At 36.2% G+C, this 27,735-nt stretch overlaps 2 protein-coding genes across 4 annotated transcripts in view; both read left to right on the forward strand.

Annotated features, from left to right (window-relative positions):
- LOC126760409 (protein obstructor-E-like) overlaps window positions 1-27,735 on the forward strand; it is a 241,426-nt gene that overhangs the window by 60,815 nt on the left and 152,876 nt on the right. The gene's annotated exons all lie outside the window — the stretch shown is intronic.
- LOC126760410 (uncharacterized) lies at window positions 10,935-11,998 on the forward strand. Its single transcript, XM_050476015.1, has 3 exons — window positions 10,935-11,109; window positions 11,170-11,350; window positions 11,406-11,998. Coding segments are annotated over exons 1-3 (768 nt in total). The 5' UTR covers window positions 10,935-11,107; the 3' UTR covers window positions 11,991-11,998.

Genomic DNA, 27,735 nt, shown 5'->3' on the forward strand with positions numbered 1-27,735 from the left:
AGGCTTTAATTTATAAAATGTTAACAAATGATTCCTGTGTGTGTGTGTGTGTCTTTGGAACTGCTGCTGCTCTCAATCGTAATAAAAATATGCGTTGGTATGTGTGTTGGTACGGCTTATGAAAATTCTTGTTTATGGTTTTCACATTTTAAATTATAATTGCATTAATCCGAAATGCCTTTGTGGTGGAAAGCATATAACTCGTTGTTAGCCTTAATGAAAATGAGAATCGGTTAAAAGATTTAAGAAAAGCAGAATTTAATTGGCATATTTTTGGGTTGCTCTTCATTAAATTGGTATGCTTTTGTAGCTTCGCTTAATTGGCGATATTTCATGAGGCATGGAAATTGATTATATATTCACGGCATACATAGAGATCACATTATAATATCAAACAAATTGCACAAACTAACACTGCAGATAATTATTAGGGTCAACAAAAGTGATTGATCGGTGATATGAAGTTATCCGCACAAAAACTTATTTTTCATCGTTCAGGCAGCTATATGCTATAGTCCGATAATGGCGCTGCTTCTGGAGGAGAAAAGTACGTGTATCTCAAAAACTGAGGGACTAGTTCGCATATACCCTATACAGACATAGAGACCAACTTCTCAAAATTGACTTGTGCCGACAAAGAAACACTTCATTTTCAATCATTATTAAATTAATGCTAGTGCTATTGTCCACACATTGATTATAATCCTCAACTCGTTTTAATTTCATTTTTGGAGCGCCATTCGCTAGATGTTCGTGCAGTATCGATCGCATATTCATAAACCTACGTCTTGGTACCAGTAATGTAGGGTCCTTAGTTTGAGTTTGCTGAATAGCCAGAAGTCACACGGAGCTAAATCAGGCCATTACGGTAGTTGCGGCACGATACTGGTGAAAAATATGGCGAAAACTCACAAAGAATTAATGCAGTATGCGACCAAGAGTTGTCGGCCCATAATTCCGATCACTTTTTGCGAATAGCTTCGCGCGAACGACGCATAACACTCAAATATGGGGTTTTTCAATTGGGGATGTTATAAAAATAGACTGATAAGGACAGCAAACGACGCCATATTTTTTTCCGCTCTTTTGACATTTCTCTTCAGTAAGGCTTGCCATTTCATCATGGAAAGATATACGATCCATCAACGAGTCGAAATTATTAAAATTTGGCTCGTGACTTGGACCTGGGTTTTCAATAAGAGCACTACAAAATTTTTTTTTAAATAAAACGGTTTGGTATATCAATGAAATTCTTTTCCAGTGAAAGTACATTCGTACTTGCTCCACGAGTCAACTTTGCAATCCGAAAAAATTACGGTTTGGTGCGGTTTATGGGCCGGCGACGTCATTGGGCCGTACTTCTGGTGTGATGATCAAAACCGGCATGTTACTGTGGATGAGAATCGCTACCGTTCAAAGATAACCGAATATTTTTGGCCCGAATCGTATTTGATGTGGACTTAGACAATATGTGGTTCCAACAGAACGGCGCCACAAGCCACACAGCGAATGTCACAATCGATTTATTGAAAAGTTTGGTCAACGTGTTATCTCACGAAATCGCCTAGTCAATTTTCGGCCTCGGTCGTGCGATTTGACGCCTTTAGACTATTTCCTGTGAGGCTACGTCAAGTCTATGGCCTTTGCCAACAAGCCAGCGACGATTGATGAACTTCGTACGAACAACGAACATGAAATTACAGCAATATCGGCCGATATATGGTTGAAAACCGTGGAAAATTGAGTTCAGCGTCTGGATTTTTGCAAGAGTTCCCGTGGTGATTATGCAAAAAATATCCCAAACCGTTTTTGTTTTATTTAAAAGAACTTTTGTAGCGCTCTTATTGAAAAACCCGTTAGTATGCCTTGTTGACAGTTTGGCCGGTCGAATCGAATCGATGAAAACTGTTAACATAACCTTAATTTGGCTCACCTTTACCACGATACTCGGCTGATTGATCATTTATTTGCGGATCGTAATTATAGATCCAAGACTCATAGCCAGTACTAATACGTCTCATGATAACCTGATAGTCGGAGCGCATTGCTTCACAGTAATTTTGAGTAATTTTGAAATCAATCGTGCTTTTACTTTTCTTAGGCACAAATAATCTTTCCAAATGGCTTTCACTGATCCTTCAGATATTCCAACGAAGCCAGTTGGAAGCTGACTGTAAATCGTCGATTTTCAAGCACAAATTCTTTCATTTTATTGACGTGTTGATCGTCAGTTGATGTTGATGGCCATTCTGGAATTAGTTCGAAGGTCAACGCGCTCTCAACCCTACTCGACCCTCTTTGATGTGGCATTTGGCACAGACGTCACTGGCAGTTATATAAACCTAGCAAAAACATATTTCGACTAATGGGTTTTCGCGCGAAATTTAAATTAAACTCCAAGACTCCATCTAACATTCACTCGCTGATTTGGCTTCCGACTGAGTACCGATTTTTTTATCTCAATCATTGATGATGGGTTTTGTCAAAAATATGCAAGCGGCTGTGTAACTTGAGCTGTTGTACTTAAATTATTCACTTGAAATATTGAATTTACTCAACATAATAATAAATACTCTTGAGAAAATCCATGCACTGTGACTAACTATCCGTGTGAGTCATAGCAATAAATTTGTTGTCCGGCGCGGATCTAAGAATTTCTTTGCATTTCATTAATTTGTCTAGTCGCCCCCCGGTTTTAGATTAATTTCCTGAAGAAAGGCATTTCCTGCAAAAAATGTATGCAACAAAACCAAACAAAACTGAAAAAGCGAGGGTGAAAATGTTACATGTGTCGGAAGCCACGATTCATCAGGCATGACGTGGCATGCACCTGTATGTTGCAAATGTTACAAATTCATTAAAAAAAATAACAACTTTACTTAACAATAAAATAAAAGTAAATAAAATGAAATAATTAAAAGGCATACAACAACAACAACAAAAGTATGCCACAAGGACGGATTTGTGTGTAAATATGTAAATGTTGGCAGCGCTTGGGTGTGTTAGCAGCGGTGTGGCACATTATAATGTTGTGGTATTGTGCGCATGCCACATTGCGGTTACGTGCACAAACAGCATACGGTAAGCAGCGATGAAATCAGCAAGCTCAAATATGCACCCGCCTACATATACACATGTATGTATATATGATAAGTATGTGCTCGGCAGCTGAGGCGCTGTTTGACTGCTTTTTGTTGTTGCTGATTTGGCCGTACACTCAACTGATTTCCTGGTGTGGCATGCAAAGTGTTTCTTGTTTTTTATGCTACTTTATAGCACTATATATATATAGGTATGTATGTATGCATACGTACATATGTATATGCGTGTGAGCTGCAACATGTAATGGCTGTTGGCCTCTGACAATCGCATAATGTCAGATTTGTTTAGCGAAGCGTGGGAATCGTGCTAACAGGCGTGGAGATGCATTTGTTTATGATCGTATAGAATATTTTTCGCGAAGTTTAAATACAGTTAATATTTATCGATCAATGTCAGTTAATAGTTATCGATCAATCGATTAATTATCGACTACAAGACGCTGATTTATTATAACAATAATCGATTAATCTATCGACTTCAGTAATAATCGATAATATTATTTATCGGAAGTTTGGATCTTTTTTTCGATATTTGGTATAGTTACCATACAATATACCTTTTTCTTTCAGTTGGAATGTCTAGTTTCTTCGAAGTAGTGTTCTCGAAGCTTAAGCTTCTCTTAATTTACTGTTAAGAGCATGCAAAAGAAGTTCGAGTTTTAATTAAAGTATAGGGAAATATGCTTTAAGCAAAAAATGTGAATTGAGAAGATTATTTTTTTTGAAGATTACTTCCTTGATATGTTGGCCGCGGCTACGTCGCGGATGGTCCATCCGTTGAAGCATTTCGACTGGTAATTGGCGAATACTATCGTGATGCTTTGCTCCATAGTCTTTAGACGTTACTTATCCTCACATTAAAGAGTCTAACTGTGTGTTATTACACTATCTTGGCGGTCAATTAACCGGCCCAAAACGTGAAATTACCTACTTATCGAGGTGTTTTCTCAATATATCCACTGATAGATGCGATGTGTGGGAAGTGACGACTCCTTGTTGCAACCAAATGTTGCCGATTTCACGAGCTTCAATTTCATGCATAAAATAGTCGGTTATCATGGCGCGATAACTGTCACCATTGACGGTTACGTCTTCTTTGGCATTATTTTTGAAGAAATATGGACCGATGATTCCAACGGCCAGCAAACTGCACCAAATCGTTATTTTTTCCGGATGAATGACAGTTCTTGGATCTCTTCAGCTTGCTCTTTGTTCCAAATGGGGCAAATTTGCTTTCTTACATACCCATTCAGCCAGAAGTGAGCCAGGAATGGGTCTCATCGCTGAACAAAATTTGGCTCGATCCTTTTGGAATTTTTCAAGAGCCCAGAGAGCGAAACAATGTCGCTTGGGAAGGTCGAGCGGCTTCAGTTCTTGACGTAAAATGCGACAAGTCATTCCATACGGTATCCTAGCAAACAAAAAAGTTGTCTACACTTAGGCGCATTAAGATATACGAAGAAATCTAATATTTCACTTTCACCCACATATTATTTCATGAATATATCACACATTATCGATATCAATTAAAATAATCGATACTTTATTCTTTGCTAATACTCAGCACTGGCGTAAAGAATGTGAGATAAACATAAGCACATAAAAACTTCTTCACATAAAAACGCTTCTGTGAATAATGTCATTCACACGCGTCGAGTTCGAGATCTGACAATGACTCATTGAATTCAAGTTCTCGATTAATTTGCAGACAATTATGTGAGATTTTTCCCGCGCCTTCATTGACTATAAATATGTTTGTCTGTATGTCTGTGTGTGTAAATTCGCAGACGTGTTTCGCTTCACATCTTCGCGCGCTTGGCTCAAGGTGAACTCAATCACAGAAATTACACAATTCGCACAACTTGTTACATGACTTACTCACCTTCCACCGCTGCCTTCGCATCTCATCAATACCTACCTTTAAGTTTTGAAATGGGTAAGTCACGTTTCGCTTTTTTTATACCGGTTTATTGCTTTACATTTTGGTGTACTTTTTAGTTGGTGACGTACTTTTATTTTACTTTGCAGGAAGGTTAGCAAATTTGAAAACAAAATAAAGAAGTTTGGATGATTTTGACTGTTGCATCAGTTTTTTGGTTTCCGAAAAATTGTGTTTTTGTAGTTGAGTTATTTTTCGCTTCACAGAAATTTCAAAGAATTTTTCTTGAGTTCAAAATTTATATTTAAGTCTATCTCCCAAACTTTAACAAGTTGGTAAAGAGCCAATGAAAAATATGTTAGGACTGTTAGAAAGGTGTGGTTTTACCCACTGCCTTACAAATATATACAAAAAGGGTTAATATCTATTCGAACTTCTTCATGGTCTGGCAATGAAGCGTCTGCTCCATCGTCATCAACTGGGGAGTCGGGTTCTCCATATCCTGGTGTTGTGATGGAGAAGTACTAGTATTCCATGCGTACGAGGGCCTTCTACTGTTTTCAAAATTTTTTTTGCGTTGCAAATGGGCGATTTTTGGATAAGCGGTTGAGGACTAACGGACGGGGTATTGGGCAATAAAAATGCATGCTCTCGCATAAAGTGTGAATGAGTGGAAGTTAGCAGATACTTACCTACTTACTTAAGTTTTATGATAAAATGTATTAAGAATTATCTACACATGCAATATGTATAAAAACATGAGCTCACATATACATATGTTTTTTTTTTTATATACATATGTATGTATGAATATATGTGGTTGCACACTCAGAGAACTTTACGGCTTTACAGTTATACACGTTATCTGTAGCAGATATAAAGAGTGTGCTTGTGTGTGCCGCGCATTTATGTGTCGACACATTTGTTGTTGTTGCCTGTTTACACGCATTTTGCATTCATTTTAAATGTTGCATAAATGTACCGTTATGCGGCAACATTTTACGACAGTCTGACAAAAGCGGCTTGGCAGCGCGCGATCCGCAGCGCAGAGCAACAGCTTCGTGCTAACCGTTTGCCAACATGAATATTAATTTGCGCTTACATTTATTGCAACAACAACACACACATACTTACATGCATATGTAGGTATATTTAAACATGTAGTTGCATATGTGTGGGTTTGCGTGCGCTGAAAACTTTTGGTGAGCATGCACTTATCTACACAGCGTCTGGTGTATGTACTCTTGTGTGTGTATGTGTGTGAGCGCGCGCGAAATTGTTGTTTTCCAGCAACGGAGCACATGTTGCAGGCAACAAAGCGTAAAGTGTTAATCATCAAGAAATTTCGCATGAACACCGTCGTCAGCCAACACCTTTTGCGGAGAGTCCACCACCGGCACGCCCCAGCCCCTTTCAAGCACTCACTCACAGTGTCCTTCAAACACTCGAAAACAAAAACAATTTTGCGGCGCGTGAAACTGTCGCTTGACAAGTAGATACGCGCACGGAACTGTTTGTGGAATAAAAAGTTATAAGTACCCTGTAGGAAAATCAGAACTTGGCTCTAGAAAAGAAACACGAGAGCGTTCAACGGGCTGCGCTCATCAGCATGTTTGGTGCAGTAAGGTCCACTCCAACCATGGCACTTAACGCCATCTGGCACATATTGCCCGTGGACATAGCCAGAAGGTGTGTGGCTGCGAAAGTCGCCATCAGACTCAGAGAGTCTAGTCGAAGAAAGAACACGTGTCTGAACACTCGGAAATCCTCACATACTTTGACTTCATACCGGATCACTTGGATCATGGAGTCACCAAACCGAACTCTGGCGGCTCCTTCTCTACCCATATACCGGCGAGAGAGTTGTGTGTGGGAAGAAGCCGTTGGAGGAGAGGGACAGTCGGGTCTACGGAACAGGAGCGGACCCGGATTTTTTATCCGGCCAAGGACTGTCAACTCGGCAGAATTCTGTCGCCACAACAACACCAACATGGGAGGGAAGTTGGTGGAGAGGTTTACTGTCAGGAGCTCTCTATCAACCCCAGTTTCAGACTTCTTGACTATTGCAGTGTCTTCCAGGCCGAGATTGCAGCCATTGAACGAACAGTAGCAGCGAGTGCCTTTGTGATAATACTGGTATGGGTGCCAGGCCACAGCGGAATCGCAGGAAACTGCAAAGCTGTTGAGCTAGCAAGAAAAGGCACCCTAGAACCGCTATGAGTAGAATGGGAGCGAGTCGGTGGTTCTGTATTCTTTTGTGTTCTACTAATAGATAGCTGGGCTTTGCGGGAGCTTGGTTAGCACTGGACCACCATCAGTACATGCGCTGTCGCAAAAGTCTTTTGGCCCAAGATCGATCGCAATAGATCTAGTGATCTCTTTGCCTTCAGCAAGGCTAGCTTCTGTCCTATTGGCGTCCACGTAGTAAGGCTGAGAATCTTACCACACGCCATCTGCAGAAACTGTATGAAAAAAGATGGGGTGGAGACAACTCAATACTTCCTTCTTGACTGTACCGCGTTTGGGAGGTCAAAACTTAAACACTTGCGAGCGCATACCATCAGACAACCCACAGAACTGGCGGGAATGGAAATAAAACGCTTGTGCAAATTTGTATTGGCTAGTAAGCTTTTTGCTAATTTATAAGTTCGAACACAGGAGCTCTTCTTTTTTATGGCCTCACACAGGACTAAATATAATAGTCCAAGTGCGATCTTTGATCAGCCCCCTTCTCTAGTATCGAACCCCAAAAAAGGTAGCAGAGAGTAGTTTTCTGCTGGTAAATCACGTACTAAATTCTCTTCCACATGAATTAGATTTTATAATTGTTGCTTAGAACTCAATAGCCGATGGAAGTATGCAATTTCTACAGGGCAGTTGTAAGTAAGCCTCTATTTGTGCGGTGGTCGCTCGTTATTGGTGTCACTGCGGTTAAACACACACACACTCATAAGTGCTTATATCTGAAATTAAATATTTTTTTATTTGTGAATATTTCTATCAACTTTTACGCGCTCAAAAATGCAAGGTATTTACATATACCCTCATTCGTGCCATTCATAGGGGTATTAGCGTGCTTGTGCTGATTTACTTTTTGCACTTACTGCTCTCTCCCCCCATTCGCAATCGAAATTAGCGCAACTCAGTTATTTAATTGACACTCATCAAGTTGTGTTGACACACTTTTCATTCAATTTCTAGTTTTTTTGTTGGAAAATCACAGTTTCAGTCAATTAGCGCACATACTTTGGAAAGTAAAAAAAACACAGTTATTTATTTAATTTCGAGTGAAAAAGTATCTCCGTGAAAGCATTCGGTTTGAGTGCACTTCTGCATTAGAATGTCTGGCCTATAAGCAAATAGCAGAAATAAAACTATTTTTTTTTTGTTTTAGTTACGAGTGTTTTTTTCGCACACACTTAGTTGCTTAAAATGTGAAAAGTTTTTATTTTGAAAAACTAATTCCTAAAAGCTTTTGAGTGGCTTGAAAGTATTTTTTGTTCCCAAAAAGTATTTTTTGTCTTCCAATTTTGTTTGCATTAAACAAATTTTCACATATTCCAAGTACTTAACAAATACTTATGGACTTACTTTGTGAAGTGAAGTATTTGAGTGAAATTAGTTTGGGAAATTTTTGCTATTCGCGTTTTTTAATAAGTCGAGTGGCGTTATTAGGTCAACAGGCTTTCTTTCAAAGTTTTCTTTTGAAACTAATCACTACTATTTATATTTTTTATTTCTTATAAGTAGTAAGCTTTCAGAGAGGCTTTTCAAACTATTTCTTTTATAAAAAAATAATATAATGCCTTGTATTTTGTTTTCTATAGAAAAATTATATTATCTTTATCTTGAGTTGAAGAAAGTATGCACTCATCACTATGAAGATATTTGAGAGTACTTGAGGATTTTGTATGCAGAAAATAAAATTATGCGCTCAGCTCATAGAAAAGAAAACGATTCTGTGAATTATTATAATTAATAGTTAGAAGTTAAACGAAGATTTTGTTTTATAAATTCTTTTTTTTTTTGGTTAAGAAGATTTGTCTTTTATATCAAGAGAAACTTCACCAAAAAATATAATGCCTATTTAAATATACATAACTTCTAATTATATGAGAATTATACATATCTCATATAATTAGAAGTTAAGTATATATATATCATAATGATATAACAGAATATTCCATACTCTTGCAACTTGCAAGGATTAAAATCAGCGAAGTACCTTCAGTTTTCAGCGGATCTTATGCATTGCAAGCACAACTACGCACCGTTATAAGAAAAACATGCTCCTCAATTTTATTAAGATGGCTCACATATTGACCGATACCAGTATATGCGATACAAAGCTACCCGGAATTTCGAAAATCTTTATATTAAATATATTGGAGCTAAGGAAATATTGGTCCGATCTCTGTGAGTTTCAATCACACATAGACCGATATTTGCGGTAAAAAGTCAACTAAGCACTGGCTTTGGACAGTTTTGCTTTGACTTGGGCAATTTTTGGTCATATGGTGGCATGCTTTTCTTATCAAAGTTCGAATCTTGTCCGAAAAATATTTCCTCATAGTTGGTATATTTGCGAAAAAATAACTGTACATTCGAAGATTCCAGAAACGTCTATGACAATCACGTGCGTTTTTGTTTGATCATTGAAATAGACGCACTTTACATTTCTTTGTCTTCCGTAAAGAAGTGAAGTTTTTTCAATTGAGAAAGTACTAAAAATAAACAAATATATTGTTTTCGAGCTATATTTAAAGTAAAAATGGCAAAAGCTGCTATTCTGAGCTTATTGGAACGTGAAAAAGTAAACTTTTTTCACTCCCAAGGACTATACAATCGAAACATTGCCAAACAGATAAAACGCAGCTTCAGAACCATTGATAGATATTTAAAGGATCCAGAGGCATACGGAGAAGCACTATCTCAACAATCAGTACGCAAAATTCTTAGAATTACTTCAAATTCGACTAAGTCTGCAGCTAAGATTAAGGAATTAGCCGGAGTAAAAGTAAGCCTTTCAACTGTTCAGCGTACAATCAGAAATACAGACCAAAGCGTTTAAAAATCAAGAAAAACCCACTCTGAATGAACTACGCAAGGAAACACGGCTTCGATTCGCGAAAGAATACATGACGTTGTATATTCAATCTAACAATCAACTTAATGATTGGCGTTCAGTTGCCTTTACTGTTGAAAAACGTTTTAAGTGGCTATACCAGTCTTACTCATGAAAAATGATGCGATTTTCGTGCATTTTTTTTAAAAGAAAGTACTCTACCGAATGTTTCGAAAATGTTTGGATATATAAGGTATATTTTCAGCTATATTTTAAGATCTTTGTTTTGCAAAAATTATTGGAAAATAACGAAGTTATGTGTTGTGTTCGGAGGTGCCAAAAAAAGTTCCTTAACTGCTGACATGATTCTGGACGAATGAACAGCTGAAACAAAAAAATTCAAAAAGGTTACTAAAGATAAAGGTTTTTCGTATACAATGACGTATGATTTTTGAAAAATATTAAAAATTACCAAAATGGCGTAGTTCTGAAATAAAGCGTCGGTTTTTTAGGTAAATAATATAATATATATATAATATATTCAAGAATACTCAGTTTCAGTATAAAGTCGATCGGTCAATTTCTCGTTGAGTTATGATTTCAGCGGTTTTGAAAAATGTCGTTTCGTGAAAAACGCGTTTAAAGCTTCAACTAACGACCTATATATATCCCTGCGAGCGTTCGCTCTTCAGAACGCTGCCATTCAAAAACTATTCACGATACCTTGCCGATTTCATAGGAAATTTTTGAAAATATAAACTATCGAAAAACCAAAAAAGTGTCAGACTGGTATAGCCCCTTAATTTAGATGGCCCTGATATGCTTTCAATACTATTAACACGATTTGCGGAAAGATGATCTATACTTCCGAGTGAATATCAAACAAAATTCGTTTTCAATCCGGCATTTGGTGTTCTGTGTTTCACTTTCACAATTTCAATTCCACACTTTTTCTAAAATGAATTCCGAGTGAATACGCATGTTCTGGAAAACGAATTCACAAGAAAAAATTCGGTTAGCATTCACATCAGTTTCAATTTGCGGATTTGGTGTATAAAAGAAATGTAAGTAATTAAAAATTAAAAATATTGTAGTTTTAACACGTACTTTAACAACTTTTAAAGGGGCAAACACAAGAATGCAACCCAAGAAGCAATCCTTCTTCAATTTATGGAGAAGCACAGCAATATCGCCCGAGGATTTGTCAAAGGCGACAAAATAAAAGTAGACGCGCTATGGAGAGATTTAGTGGCAGATTTAAATAAAAATGGTCCCCCCCAAAAAGATGTATCTGGCTGGAAAAAGGTTAACAAACAAATAAAACTTATCAAAGTAATTTAAATTGTAAATATTTTTACAGGTTTGGATGGACTGGAAGGCCTTTATCAGAAAGAAAGTGGCGCATAATACTTCCGAGGCCAGAGCAACCGGGGGAGGACCGTTCAATAAGCATGTCCTTACTCCGACAGAAGACGCGATTGCCCAATTATGCGGCATATATACAGTGGTAGAAGGCGTGCCTAATACGCAGAGCTTTGGTGTTCCATCAGAGAGGAAAGACTCAGCTTCTGACACTCCCGATGATGAAGAGCCTCTTCACTCCACTAGCAATGTCGCCGCTGCGGGGCGGTCTCGCAGGCGGGAACCCGCTGTAGCTGACTGCATGACAAACATCAGCGAACAGACAAACGCCATGAAAGCTGTAGTGGATGGGTTGAAAGAAATTTTGGAGGAAACCAAAAACAAAAACACAAATTTATTTACACTTTGCGAGGCTGTTAAAGAACTTACTGTGACCTTAAAAGAAGGAAACATTGAAAGTATGCGTCATCATTACCAGATGGAAAAGTTACGGCAAGAAGACAATGAGCTAAAGCTGAAAGAAATTGAAATTGCCGAGTTTAAAGTGTTTGCGGAACAAAATTACTGTAACAAACAGCCGTAGAAAGAATATACGAGTATAGATATGTACATAAACAAGTTTTTGTTTGCTTTGAATTCATTTTATTTTAGTTTTTGAATTTTTGGAATAAATAAACGCTTATTTTAACGCATAAATTTATATGCCTGTACATTTATTGTTTTTATTTATGTTTTTTTAACTTTGTGAGTGAAGGCGATTCGCGATTTCTTCTCTAATGATTGCAGCTTCACTGTCATGTATGGCATCGTTTACTATTTCAAAACTCGCAAGTTCATTTTCTTCGGGAACAAGATCTGCAACAACTAATTCTTGCACTTTGTAATGTTTGCAAACATTATGCAAAGCGCAGCAAACATTCGTTATTTGCGCCACCTTTTGTGGCTGGTATTGAAGACACCGAGCTAAGCACCTAAACCGGCTTTTTAAAACGCCAATTGTTCTCTCTACAACATTGCGTGCCGAAGAATGCCTTTGATTAAATATGTAGTGAGGTGTCCCAATTTCGGGATCTCTGAATGGAGTGAACAAATAAGGTTGAAGAGCATACCCAGCATCACCCAAAAGCCAAGAGCCACGTATGCCATTTTCGTAGCAGGATTGAAAATATGAACGAGCACTACTTACACTCCAAATAAGGGCATCATGACTCGAGCCAGGTCGGCGAGCATCAACTGCCTTTATTGCCATATTATAATCACATATCTATAAAAAAAAATAACCAAAATATAAGAAATAATTAAATAATAAATATGTACAATAGGGTGCGTACATAGAAATAATAACACCTCTAAGAAAGCCTCTCCAAATATGAGTTTTTATTGTAACGGGAAGGTCCTCCGCCTAACGGTTTTCTATTTTTCCAACTGCCAACTACTTGAAAAAATATTTGTTTTTGTGGGTTTGTAGGAAATTTATTGCTCTTCACAAAAAGCTATCAAGATTTTTTCGTAAACCTAACCGTTTAAAAGATATTAACGGTTGAAATTTGACTATTTTTGGAAAAATTCTTTTTTTCTTATTAATTTTATAACTCAATGAAAAAAAATTATTATGAATAGATTTTTGGAGAGGTTTTCTTAGAGTTGTTTAGGAACCCATTTTTCAGGGTACCAAACGAAAAAAAAATAATTTTTTTTTGATTCACCCTAATATGCATTGATGTTTGACGATGAATATCTCGTAAACGCTTAACTTAATCGAAATATCGTAGTAGACCATTTTTATAGAGCAGTAAATTTCCTACAAAACTATGTGTATCATCATTCATAATAATTTTTTTTCATTGAGTTATAAAATTAATAAGAAAAAAAGAATTTTTCCAAAAATAGTCAAATTTCAACCGTTAATATCTTTTAAACGGTTGGGTTTACGAAAAAATCATTAGAGACCATATTTTAGAGCATTCAATTTCCTACAAAACCTAATTAACAAAATATTTTTTTGTGGAAGCATTTTTCTAATTAACCGTTGATCGTTACACTCCTTTCTTGAGGCTAGGAAAATATATTACATTCCATAGAAATAAAAATGTTCAACATTGACATCCCTTTCTGTTGTAAAATTTATGCGGCTTTGTAATCCGTATGTGGGTACCATCGATGCAACCAATAACACCGGGAATACCAAATTTTTGATGGAAATGTATTTTTGATTGATTCTGCTCTTCTGTTGTCATAATTAAGTTGATCCACCTTGGGCAAATATATTTTTCCAAAATGTTCAACACACGTTTTACGACTTTTGCAACTGTGCTCCGACCCATTGCTATGCAAACATCCTTTCCCACTGCCTTTTGGAAGCCACCTTCCGCCAAAAACCTCAGTGTGGCTGCCAGTTGTAGTTGCGCAGGAATTGATGAGCCCTTTATATGTGGAGCAACAACGTTCAACAATTCAAGAAACGCATCCTTGTTGACGCGATAGTTCGACACGAAACTATTAAATTTTTTATTAACAAAGCACTTTACAAATAGTAACTACATACTTACACTTGTTCAGGCACATCCAATGGGTTGCAATGGTCCCGTAGTATCCTCCTACTGTAAACTTCTTCTGTATTCCTTTCATTTTCACGTAAAATAACCGCCAATATTGCTAATGCACTCATTTTTCTTAAAAGATTGTTATTTATTTTGGGTAAATTGACAGCTATCAGCTGTTAAGTTCATTTTTGCGGTGAATCAAAAACGAGTTCTAAAATGAACAAAAAGTTCGGATCTCAGAACACCAAATCCAAATTCACTCGGATTGAGGTTTATTTTCAAATTCTAAAAATTTAATTAAAAAAATAATACTTTCACTCGGATTCCAGAAAACCTATAAAGTGTCATAACTGCTGACATGTACGAAATATGGGTGAAATCGGTTCACAAACACGCCTTCTTCCAATATAACGCTATTTTGAATTCCATCTGATGCCTTCTCTGTATAATATATACATTAGGAACCAATGATGATAGCGGAATAAAACTTTACAAAAATACGGTATTTGAAAAATATGTAAATGACGTATAATGAAATCTCGATTATCACTTTATCATGCGAGAGTATAAAATGTTCGGTGACACCCGAACTTAGCCCTTCCTTACTTGTTTTCATTATCATCATTTCGTTGGCGGCAGATGCTATGAGTTCTTGAGAAAGTTTTCTAATTTTACAATAGGCCCTCTTGTTATGAAACTATAAGGTATTCCTGATTAATTTTTTAAACATTGGAAATATGACCTAAGTGATTGTTTGGATTATTTCATTGATATAAATAAATGTTCTTAAAAATTACTTACCGGAATGTTTAAAAGAGAAAAAACAGTAGTAAAACCCAAAACATCCGATCTGCTTTTCTTTGACACTATTTCTAAAACATCTTAAGACTAATACTGGATCACTACATTTTATTCGATTTTTTTAATATTCTTCCAATGCAATACTAGTGCTATTTACACAGTAAAAACGCTTCAAAAAACTTTGCCAATTAAGTGGCTTTTCAAAGTCCTCACAGTGACTTCCTAATAAAAATACAGCTAAAGCACCAACAACCACTCGCAATTACTTTGTGGCAGTCACTACAAATGATATTAGCTTTGGAACTTCCTGTAACCAACTCCAGCAGTTTGCAACTGACCACACTTTGCCAACACACCGCCGTGTCGGTTACAGTTCGGCTGCCGCTCTAAAGTCGTAGGTGAAACCCATTCACGTCTGTGATAAGTTCATAATTTGGCCTGGAACTTTAAGTAGACAGCAGTGCGAAGAGCACTTACCCACACACATCAAGATAGAAGATGCAAAAGTGAGAAGTGTCATGGTCAAACTGACAGTTAGAACTGGCGTTAGAGCGTTTGAGCGGGAGAGAGGCTGTCAGCTGGCACCAGTATAAGTAGATTCGAATTAAAAGGTAAAAATGAGCGAAAGAGTGAAGCTAAACCTGTAATTTTGCGCTAGCTGAGTACCTGAGGCAAAAACACAAATATCTCGTTTACTAACAAACTGTAGATTTTGTTGCACACACACACACACACACCAAGAGTCCAAGAGTGGCAGTCAGTTTAGTGTTGGTTTATTATTTGCACTTTGACCTCATTTAAGTCAAAAGGACAAACTTTTGTCTCTAAACTCTAATATGCACAACAGTTAAAAAGGACGTGTCTTCCTGTCAGACCACAGGCAAGAGCGTAGCGGAGAGCGAGCGCAAGTGAGAGAGAGTTAGGGATAGAGCTGCTATATTTTGGACGCCTGCTTGGTGCAACACTCAAATGTTGCATATTAAAATAATGATAAAACTATGTAGTTGCAGTTGAAGTTTTCAAAAACTCGTGTGTCGGTGTGTGTGTGTGTGTGTGTAACAAGTTTGGCAATTGCAGCTGAAGTAATTGCTGTGCGTTGCGCCACGCGTCAAACTGTCGTGCAGTGGAATCTTTGTCTTCGCTCAGATGCAATCGCAGAAAACTTTTGTGTTGTCAAAAATTGAACTTTTCAATGAACACAAATACTAGTGCATAGACACACATACATACAAACATATATGTATGTAGTAAGTTGCTTGCTAGTGCAGTTGCTATGACTTTTGTGACTGTAGCACAGTTTTAGGCGCATGACAGCAAGTTTCGCATTTTGCAATTTGCATTTTAGATTTCCATTTTCGATTACATAAAATGCAAATTTTTGGTAATTTTCTTGTAGTTGTGAAGTTTGAAAAGTTTATTAAAGAAATAAAATAATTAAAAAAAAATTTGTTTATACAAAAAGAGTTAGTTGTTTCCAGTCTCTATATACATACATATACATATATTAACGGCACAAATAATAAATATTGTATATGTATGTATGTATGTGAAACGACTGGCGCGCTGTTGTTAACTCGGCTATAATCGCGTAAGCGGTGTCTACGCCAATTAAGAAGAAGAAGAAGAATGTATGTATGTGGCTTAGTTTTCACGAAATGTTAAACAGAGTTCAGTTGCGGTCACGTGATTGTACAAAGCAGTTTCTTTACCTTTCGGCTTATTTTTTAGTGTTGCTCTAACTTTGCTAAGCGAATATCGAACTAAGAATTGAAAATATTTATATTTGAGAAAAAAAATTTTTTTTTGAGAAGTGTTGCCACCTGTTATAATTTTGTTTTTAATTTATTAAAACAAACGTTTAAGTAGTATAGAAGTATCTAAATAAAAGATTTCACGATGTAAATTTTTAACTTGGAAAATTTTTTTAGAAGGGTTGCCAGCTAATTAAATTTTTTTTCACTGAATTTATAAAATAAATGAAACATTAAAAAAATTTCGTAACGCTTAAAAAATTTTTTTAAGGAGTGTTGCCACCTTTTCTAATATATATATTTCTTTTATTTAATTAATAAAACGGACAAGTATAGTAGAAGTGTACAAATAAAAGGGTTTTCGATTATAATTTTTAAATTGGAAAAAATATTTGGAAGGGTTGCCAGCTAATTAAAAATTTTTTGAACTGAACCTATAAAATAAATGAAATTTTACAAAATTTACGTAACGCTTAAGAAGTTTGGTAATGATTTTAAGTATATTTTGGGAGAGAGATGATGCCATCTGTTTGAAAATTTTACAATAATGAAAAGAAGTATTGATAACACAAGTACATTATTACCACTTGGGTCTCAAATTAGTAGTTTAAAATGTTTACCATTGGATATTAAAAAAAATTTTGAGAAAAAGATGCCACTTATTTAAAAAATTTAAAACTACATAGATAATTTTTAATAGAAATAAATATGGAAAATATGTACCTATGCATGTATGTATGTATCTATCTTTCTACTAGAAAGATTTTAACATTTTACGCTTGATTGAATTTTTTGTAAAAGTTGCCATATGCTTTATTTTGCATACAATTAAATATAAATGCAAACTATTAAAAATAGTGTCAGACTAGTCGATTTAAAAGAAAGTTGCCACCTGTTATTTGTTTCTAATAAAACGGGTTTAAATAAAGAAAAATGGTGCTATAAATGTTAAACTAACAGTGCTTAAGAAATTTTAAAATTTTGTTTGAAGAGTTGCCAACTGTTCAAATATTTAGATCAAATTAAATTTATGAAGCAATTTAATTTGATCTAATTTGTTAATTTTACAAATTTGCTTGAATTAAAAGATATTTAAGTAATTTTTTAAACAAACAGATATTTCGTGGAGTTGCCACCTGTTAATTTTTTCTAATAAAACGCGTTAAATTAAACAAAAATGGTAGTTTAAATATCAAACTTACAGTACTTATGAAATTTTAAAATTTTGTTTGAAGAGTTGCCATCTCTTAAAAATTGTAGAAGAAATTGAATTTGTGTTTTAATGTCAATATTGCTTGAAAGAAAATATACTCGAGACATTTTTTAAATAAACTCAAATACTTTTAGCAGGATCACTGATTTGATAGACATACTTTGTAGAAGCGTTGCCACGTGTTAACTTTTTTCCACAAAACGGTTAAATTAAATAAAAATATTACCCTTTTTAATTAATGTATATGTTAGATTAATAGCGCTTATGAAATATTAAAAACAATTTTGAAGAGTTGCCATCTGTTTAGAATTTATGAATAAATTAAATTTATTGAAAAATGTCACAAAAACAATATTTTCAAAAAACAAAAGCTATTTGAGGAATTTTATAAGCAAATATTATTTTCGACAGGATCAGCTTCACATAAGTAAGTGGCATTTCAGTTATCAAAAGCAATTGCCACCCTTGGAACAATATGATAAAGGTGGCAATGAAAGAAAACTTTGAAATAACCCTGTATTGATATTTTTTTTTTACTAAAACAAAATATTATACATATATTACTATATACTAATTACTAAATTTGATTAAAAAAATATTGTTTTTCTTTCTACTTTCAGGTAAGTGCTAATAATAATATCATGAACTCCTACAATAACCACAATAGTACGTATATATAAGTGATATGCTGCAATCGTGCCGTCTTTTGCAACTATAAACCCTTTTCATTATGTGAGTAGAAATTTTTCTTGATAAATTTTCATGAATTATATATTGAATACTGGACTAAGCTTAAGCAAAATGCTCGTATTAGCATTTTAGGTATCGCAAAAAGTGCTTAGCTCAATGCAACTGCCATCACGCTCACCACTTTCCGTTAATGATTTAAGCTGTAAGCAATCTGGTGCTTAAAAATTTAACACACCCTACGCGGCGTATGATTAACCAGCTCCTACTGTACTATCCACACTATTAGCCCCCACGGCGTATGAGTAATCGCCATTTGGTTAGTGGGCAGAGCATGCATGTTACGTATACGCCCCGACTAAGCGGCTTAAGTGCAATATGAGCACATTCTGCTTTCGTACAAAACAGTGCTAAATAAATCAGCAGTAAAATGCAATAACAAACAACAGACAACAACAATAACAAGCTTGAAAATACCTAACAATTACGAAACTAAAATGAAATAGAATCAAAATAGAACGTTTAACGAGAAAAAGCATTGCTGTAGTCACCTTTATTTGGGGCGTGTGACGTCTACACTTAAGTGATTGGAGATAACAAATTGCGCGCAACACATACACACACACTCACTAAACGCGAAAGCAGCGCACTTTCTTCGCTCGAAATAATAAGCAGATGGCAGTAAAAGCACGCCGAAGGGAGTGCCGCGTGCTTATAAGTATTGTATTGACTGTCTGTCCGTCTAACTGTGTAAAGCTTTTGTTGCAGGGAAAGGAATTTTAAAAGCGTAAACAAGTGCATTAAAAATCAATGATGACAGTTTAAGCGTCTTCTTTTGTGTGCGCGCATAACAAAGGACTCGACGCGGCTCACACTCCTTCGCCTCCACTAAACTTCGGCATGTGTGTGTGGCATGCAGCAGTAATAGTGAATCGTTAGGGGGTGCAGCAGAGCATGGTAAATGACAAATAAAAACTGTTGGGTGGGTGTGTGTGTGTGTGTGTGTGCTGAAAAAATATTGACTGTCTGACATTTTGTGCATTTGCTGTAAACAAGTTAACACGATATGGCTAACAAAGTGTTGAATTTCGCGTGAGCAGATGCGCATCGCAGTGCTGCCATTGTCTACGTTGTCCGTGAGTGCCTACAAATGTCTGTTCTCCACCCTAGTCAGCAGCAAAAGTCCCCCTTTGAAGTGTATATGCTGAGCGCCAACAAAAGGCGACAATAAGCGGATGATGAATGTAAGTTGGAAAACTATAGTAACTGTAAATATATATATGAACAGTTATAAAGTTAGCAATAAGCGATTTTTTCATTTGTTTCCGCCTAGTTTTATCTGTGAAATGATAGTAGAGCTCCAAACAATGGCAAGACAACAACTATATTCTAAGCGTCCTTTAACTTCTTGTTTCTACAGGGTTGCAATTTCACAGTTATATGTGTGAAGATCCGTTTGCGATATACCGTCTTGTCTGGACATTGAGCAATCGTCGTTGAGGAAATGCCATTATGCCGCCAGCCATTATTATTTTTTAAGCTCTCTCACTCCCTCTCCACTCTCTTGTCGTTGCTCGCCATTCATTCAGCACCATTTAGGTTTGTTAGCGGTTATAATAGTTTAAATAGCCAATAAAAGTATGAGCCCTAAATGATAAATGAGTCAATGTCGCGTGTTTGAACACAGGAGTTGCGTTATGCGGATGGAAAGTTAAAGGAATTCGTTAATTTCCACTCGTTACATACTTGTATATGCTGAGAAAGTGCAAAAGATGTTTGTACCTTTTAGACTTTAGTCAGATTATGGTGATCAGCAATCACGCCACGCCATACATAGACCTGCTCGTGCTTAGTAATGCTAGATGGAGAGACAGCTTAATTTGAGCTGAAGTAGCTGTCACACAGGAGTCAACGCTTTCTGCGAATTCTAAGAGCTACTTGATATATAAATTTGGTACTTCATCTAGTCCCTTGAACTGCGAAGCTTCTGGGAAGAAGGTGTTTCAGCGTCTCCCATGCGCTTTCTGCATGTCGTTATGTACTTATGCCATGTGATGCCAGCTGGTTGTGACTTATCATTAGGTTAATAATCGTGTGAGCATGGGAGTTTTCCTTCGAGGCTCTTACACGTAATTTTGATGGTCCTGTACGAATTTAAGGAATTTCATCTCGCCCCGATATTTCTGATTTTGACTACATTATAGAAAATAATTAAGTTTTAAGTAAATAAAATAATATAAAATAAATTAAATTAAATCAAATTAAATTAAATTAAATTAAATTAAATTAAATTAAATTAAATTAAATTAAATTAAATTAAATTAAATTAAATTAAATTAAATTAAATTAAATTAAATTAAATTAAATTAAATTAAATAAAATAAAATAAAATTAAATTAAATTAAATTAAATTAAATTAAATTAAATTAAATTAAATTAAATCAAATCAAATCAAATAAAATAAAATAAAATAAAATAAAATAAAATAAAATAAAATAAAATAAAATAAAATAAAATAAAATAAAATAAAATAAAATAAAATAAAATAAAATAAAATAAAATAAAATAAAATAAAATAAAATAAAATAAAATAAAATAAAATAAAATAAAATAAAATAAAATGAAATAAAATAAAATAAAATCAAATTAAATTAAACAAAATTAAATAAAATACAAAAAATTTTCGTATTTTGACAATAAATGTGCGCCATTTAACCAACAAAAATTAAATTCAGGGAAGTTGAAAAAAAGTTACAGTGAAAATAATGAAGAAATTCGCTATATTTTGTATAAAAAAGAGAAGAATGCCACGTAAGCCATCAATGAAAGTTCTGAAGAATACGGAGACGATGCTGTATCAGTTCGTGTAGCACAGCAATGGTTCGCTCGCTTCCCTTCTGGAAATTTCGATGTGAAAGATGCACCTCACTCTGGTCGACCTATCGTTGAAAAAGTTGATGAAACTATGGAAAAGATTGACCAGGACCGTCCCATAGGCGACCTTGACATCGCTAAGGAACATTCACCATCAAACGGTTTTGAGCTATTTCACAAAGGCTGGCTACAAAAAGAAGCTTGATGTTTACCACATGAATTGTCCGTGAAAAATTTAATGGACCGAATTAACATCGGCAATTCTTCGCAGAAACGAAATGAAATCGAACCATTTCTGAAGCGAATAGTAACAGTAGACGAAAACTGGATCAAATACGACAATAATGTGCGAAAACGATCATGGTTCAAGCGGGGTGACGCTCAACAAATGGTCGCAAAGCCGAGATTGACGCCTGGAAAGGTTATGCTGAGTGTTTGGTGTGATTGGAAAGGAATCATACACTATGAACTGCTCCAGCCTGGTCGACCGATTGATTCTACATTTTACTGTCAACAACTGATGAGATTGAAGCAAGCAATCGAAAAGGACGATTAGAAGTGATTAACAGAAAGCGCTTCGACTTCCACCATGACAACGTTCGACCTCTCACATCTTTGATGACTCGGCAAAAACTGCGAAAGCTTGGCTGGAAAGTTTTGATGCATCCACCATATAGCACTGACCTTGCACCATCGGACTACTTTTTGTTTTGGTCAATGCAGAACTGCCTTAATAGAATTAAGTTGGCTACAAGTGAAGTTTGTGAATATTACTTGTCGCAGTTTTTCGCTGAGAAACCAGAAAAGTTTTACACTAATGGAATAATGTCTCTAGCGGAAAAATGGCAAAAATGTTATATATTTTGTTCATTAAAATTCATTATAAATATAAAAGAAAATAAGTTGAAATTTGATTAGAAATACGAAAAGACTTTTTCGACTGCCCAATCTTAATTATATTAATTCTTCTTGATTTGTATACCGGAGAATGCAGTAATCAAAAATAATTTAAAACTGTGCTATATTGAAAGTAGGCGTGGTTTTAGTCCAAGTTCGCCCATTTCAGTGTGACCACTGTGACATAGAAATAATAATGTCATGCTTCAAATTTAGCTGAAATCCGTCGAGCAGGTCCCGAGATACATATATGATTTCACCTAAAATTGGGCGGTGTTACGCCCATCGTGTAATTTCCCCGGTTCCTTTAAGCCTTCTCATACCATTTCGAGTATAAAATTTTATGTCTCTGACATATTTACTTATTTGTTTATCGTCTCTTTAATAGTTTTTAACAATACCGTCATATGGAGAGTGAGCGTGATTATTCTCCGATTTCATTAGCTAGCTAGTTCATTAATTAACTTAAAAACTCGTTATTTGTATTTGCATATGCGCTTCTCAAATATAATGTTGGCGGCGGTTCAATGAACTGTAAAAGTCCCTGGCGAAGCAAATGTGCTACTAAGGCTAACATTTATTTTAATTAACATAAAGTTTCCTGCCAGAAATACGAGCGCACATTAATGGGTGCATGTGTGTGCGTGCGTATGCATAAAAGGAGCTACTTCCACAACAAGTCACAGGCGAGACTAAACGAACGGAAGTGGACAACAACTAAAGCTGAATTGCAGTAGCCGCACATACACATATATATAAGTAAATATGTACATATATACTTAGAAACGTAGAAGAGGAGTAAGGAGGCTGCTTGGGGCAACAAGTACTGCTGATGGCGCCACTTATTATTACTAGCTGCATAAGTAGTGCGTTGAGAGCCGCATCAACAATTGAAAGTCAGGCGGGCAAAAACAACGAAACTAACTTTTGTCGAACAAAAACAAAAAACAAAAAAGAAACAAAAACAATAAAAAAGTATGATATGCAAAACAGAAAGCGGAGCAATAACAATAAACATTAAAATAGAGAAAATAGTTAGGACGCAAATAAAGCAAAAACAAAAACGCAAGCGAAATAATACTCCAATAGTCAAGTCGAATGCACAAACAAACACTTACACGCACACATACATGCACAAACGTGTACAAAAGTTGAGCGCTGAAGACGAGCGGAGAGGATTTGTTGTTGGTGGCACAAACGACTGTTGGCAACGCTTTGTGGCATGACGCAGCGCAAATGGAGGCACTCAACGCCGTCGCTAGCAGACAAGATATGAGGCGGGAGAGGTTGATGTGGGCGCGGGGTTGCAGAAAGTGTCATCCGATGCGCACGTCGCGTGTCTCAAGTGCATTACAACAAATTGGTCGGCACGAATGCCAGCAGCGCGGAGTCCTTGCAGGGTGTAGGGCATGAGGAACTTCCCACACACACACATACACACATAAAATTACACATACACTCGTATATAAGTAAATATGAATATGTGTGTGTGTGTGCTGGGAAACCAGAAGCGCCAACTTTTGCGGATGCAATTGCAAATGATATGCAAAGAGTCGCCAAAAGTGGCAGCGTCATTGAAGTGCCCCTCACACTTACGTATGCCATATCCATGCTTAAGTAGTTAAGCGGGCCACGTTGGCGGGTGTTGGCTGTGCGGTGCGCAATAAATGACGCTGCTGGCTGCTTTGTTCACTCTTATGTTCACATTTTTGTACTTTGCATTGCAAAAGTGTGCGCGGCGCAGTTTTGTAAATTTCATTAAGAGAATTGTTGCATATTTTCGTGCGCTCGTATGTTGGTGGTGCTGTTGGTGATGTGGCAGCTCTGTCATGGCAGACGTAAACAAATGACAATAGAATCGCAGCTGATTGCTGCTTTGCATTTTTCTGTTTTGTTTATGTTTTTGTTTTTGTCATTTTACGATTCTATTGGGAGCAAGTAACAATTCTTTCGGCGCAAATGGTATTCATTTATTATACTAGACAAAATAGAAATATACGAGTAATATAAAAAAAGTAAAAATATACATATTTTGGAAGTATATTACTGGAACATTTTAATCCTCAAATGTCTATTCTAAGGGTGTTGATAGTATGTCCAGGAATTACCATATTTGTGTCAATTTCGCAACATTTTTCTTTCGCTCTTATTGGTGTGAAACATTGCTTAAGCTAAGACATATACCCGCTGTGTAGAGTGCACAGTATTCAGGCGATTTTTTTTCTCTCTTTTTATTTTTCTCTCTCCAGATTCTAATCCTCCTTCATTCTTGGGGTAATGATAGTATGTCCGGGAATTACCATATTTGAGTAAATTTCGCAACATTTTTCTTTCATTCTTCATGGTGTGAAACATTGCTAAGCTAAGACACATACCCGCTGTGTAGAGAGCACAGTATTTAGGCGATTTTTTCTTTATCTCTTTATTTTTCTCTCCAGATTCTAATCCTAAAACATTCATTCTTGGGGTAATTATAGTATGTCCAGGAATTAACATTTTTCTGTCAATTTCGCAACAATTTTCTTTCATTTGTCATGGTGTGAAACATTGCTTAAGTTAAGACACAAACCAGTTAAATAGAGAGCACCATATTCAGTCGAATCTCTCTCTCTCTCTTTCTCTCCATATTCCAATCCTAAGACGTCTATTCTATTGGTATTGATAGTATGCTCAGGAATTACCGTATTTGAGTAACAATTTTCTTTCATTTTTCATGGTGTGAAACATTGCTTAAGTTAAGACACAAACCAGCTAAATAGAGAGCACAATATTCAGTCAAATCTCTCTCTCTCTCTTTATTTCTCTTCCTTTCTCTCACTCATCATGTGCTTAATTTATTTTAATTCATTACTCTCAATTATCTATTTAATAGAGCTGTTGAGAAAGGTTCATATAAATTTGACATCATAAGCTTAGAGTTGAAAAAATACAAAATTTTTGTGAAAAAAGAAAATGCTATAAGTTTTTAAATAGTTTGAAGATTTGGGTTTAGATTTGTCTCAATATGTCATGAACGTTGGAGCATCAGTACACCTGTATATACGAGTTTTTATATCTGACCTTTAATAGTCAACTTGTATCCTTGAAGACGTCCTACTTTTCCCAAGATGCTGTTTATTTGTTGGAATTGGTGAGCTCGTTTCATTATAGGATATAGCTGCCGTACAAACTGACCGAAAATAAGCACTTTCTTGTGTGGAGAACTGTTTCATTTGATAGGATATCTTCAAGAAATTCGGTTTAACTTATTGCCCAAGACAAGGCTATAATACCTGAATATATTGATTAGATCGGACCTCAGTAGCATTTAAGTGATTCTCAAAGTGACCGATCGAAATCAAGATAAAGCCGTATGAGAAACAATTTTCCTTACCAAGATCTTCGTTATAATAGTATAGTATTATCGGAGTCCATGGATTCAATTCACTTGAGACTATGGTTGGGTTTTTGTGGAGACCATCCTTGTGGTATTCTCTATACCGAATTTGTCTGTGATTCTTTCTCTTGATATCTGAGAGCATTTTTTAATCTTGTGATGCCTTTCATTTTTCAGATGATTTCACTTCATTTCAATTAGAAAATATATGCTAGACGAATATGGTATTTAGCCTAGCTTTCTTGGTCTCAAAAACTCGTTCTCAGAATAGAAGCTTTACATTTGTTTTTATATCTCATGGTTTGACGTAAAGCATTGGGTTTGTGTCTAATAAAGCGTGATCCATTTCTGGGGTCCCTACTTTTGTAAAGAAAAAACACAGAAACTTCAAATTTAATGAGGAATGTATATATCATATTTTGAAAGAACATTCTTTGGCATTTATTTTTTGAAAATTATCTTTTTCAAATGTCGGCCACAGCTACTTTGTCTCAGATGGTCCATCTGTTGAGTTTAATTTTCGTTGACTCGTTCCAAAGGCTGAATCGAAGCGAGATTGTCCGTATAGACGTTAAACTTTACATATCCCCACAGGAAAGAATCTAACGCTGTGACATCATACGATCTTGGTGGTTAGTCGACCGGCCTAAAACGTGAAATTATCTGGTCATCGAAGTGATCTCTCAATAAATCCATTGATTGATGGGATGTATGGAAAGTGGCGCCGTCTTGTTGAAACCACATGTCACCAAGATCACGAGCTTCAATTCCTGGCATAAAAATAGTCGGTTATCATGGCGACCGTATTGACGGTTACGTTCTCATCGGCATCATTTTCGAAGAAATATGGTCCGATGATTCCACCTTCACAAAAACCCCACCAAACCGTTGTTTTTTCTGGATGAAATTACCATTCTTGGATCTTTTCAGGTTGCTGTTCGTCCCAAATACTACAATTTTGATTGTTTACATACCGATTGAGCCAGAAATGGGCCTCATCGTTCAACAAAATTTGGCTCGAAAACGTCGGATCTTCTTGGAACTTTTCAAGAGCCCATAGAGCGAAGCGATGTTACTTGGGAAGGTCGAGCGGCTTCAGATATTGCACAAGCTGTATTTTATATGCTGTTATTTTAAGATCTCGACGTAAAATGCGCCAAGTTATTCCATACGTCACTCCGAGTTGCTGCGAATCGACTCTCCACTGTTTTCGTCTACACTCTCAGCTACGGCTGCCATTTTTTCTTCACTGCATGCTGGACGTGGTCTATTCGATTTAGGATTATCTTTTTAAAAAGCTGGACATCCCATTTTAAACCTTTTCTTAAAAACCTTGAGCAATAGTGGCTTGACTCTGGGACCGCACTTTAACCGAACTGAAGAATGCAGCCAATTGAGCATGCATAACTCTAAAGCAATGACATTCACCAAATAACTGTTAAAATAATGAAGTGCACAACAAAAACGAGACAGTAAAGGACGCTAGAACAAACTTCTCATACGCTACATGGAACTGGGACAGCTACAAAGGCAGCACCGCTCACCAAATACCAAAATTGCAATGAAGTCGAGGACAACAGAAGACGAAAGTACCGAGAATAAATGGCATTAAAAGTGCACGTAAAGACAATAACAATTAAGCAAAATGTGTCAGTGAAAATAAAAGCGGTGGAAAGCGCAACAACAAGACTGCTAAGTGCCGCACCGAAATGGATAAACAAACGACAAAACATTGCACGTAAATAACTTTTTGTAGCAATTCAAATCAATTAAAAGAGTTGGCAACTATGCGCCAAACAAACTACGGCGGGCGACTGACGGCGCACAGTGAGTTTTGCAATGCAGCGCAACGAGTGGCGAGTAGCGTAGTAGCGACAAGTGCAACTTCAACAAAACTGTCATTACCATTTCCGAGAATTTAAGCAATCGGTGGAGCAAGGAGTCTCTTTGCGGCCAAGTTTCGAGTGAGTGAAAAGCACAGACAGTAAATGGCTGTCGCTTATACAATGGAGCGCTGTGGACGGCCAGCGTAGCAGCTAGGAATTTTAACGACAAACCGTAGTAAATGTATCGGATTATGAAGTTTAATGATGGCAAGTTTAAGAAACATGAAACAGTTTTCTTCAAAGTTGCTCGGGAATTTGTGTTGTTCGGTTTATGTAGTGAATAATTGGGGTCATTCGCTG

The sequence above is a fragment of the Bactrocera neohumeralis genome, chromosome 5 (assembly GCF_024586455.1).
Source record: "Bactrocera neohumeralis isolate Rockhampton chromosome 5, APGP_CSIRO_Bneo_wtdbg2-racon-allhic-juicebox.fasta_v2, whole genome shotgun sequence".
NCBI classification, from domain to species: Eukaryota; Metazoa; Arthropoda; class Insecta; order Diptera; family Tephritidae; genus Bactrocera; species Bactrocera neohumeralis.

What these genes read in the sequence shown, in the direction of transcription:
- LOC126760410 (XM_050476015.1), top strand. An exon ending in ATGTATCTGGCTGGAAAAAG is followed by an intron (nt 11,351 to 11,405) that starts GTTAACAAACAA and finishes ATATTTTTACAG; the next exon opens with GTTTGGATGGACTGGAAGGC.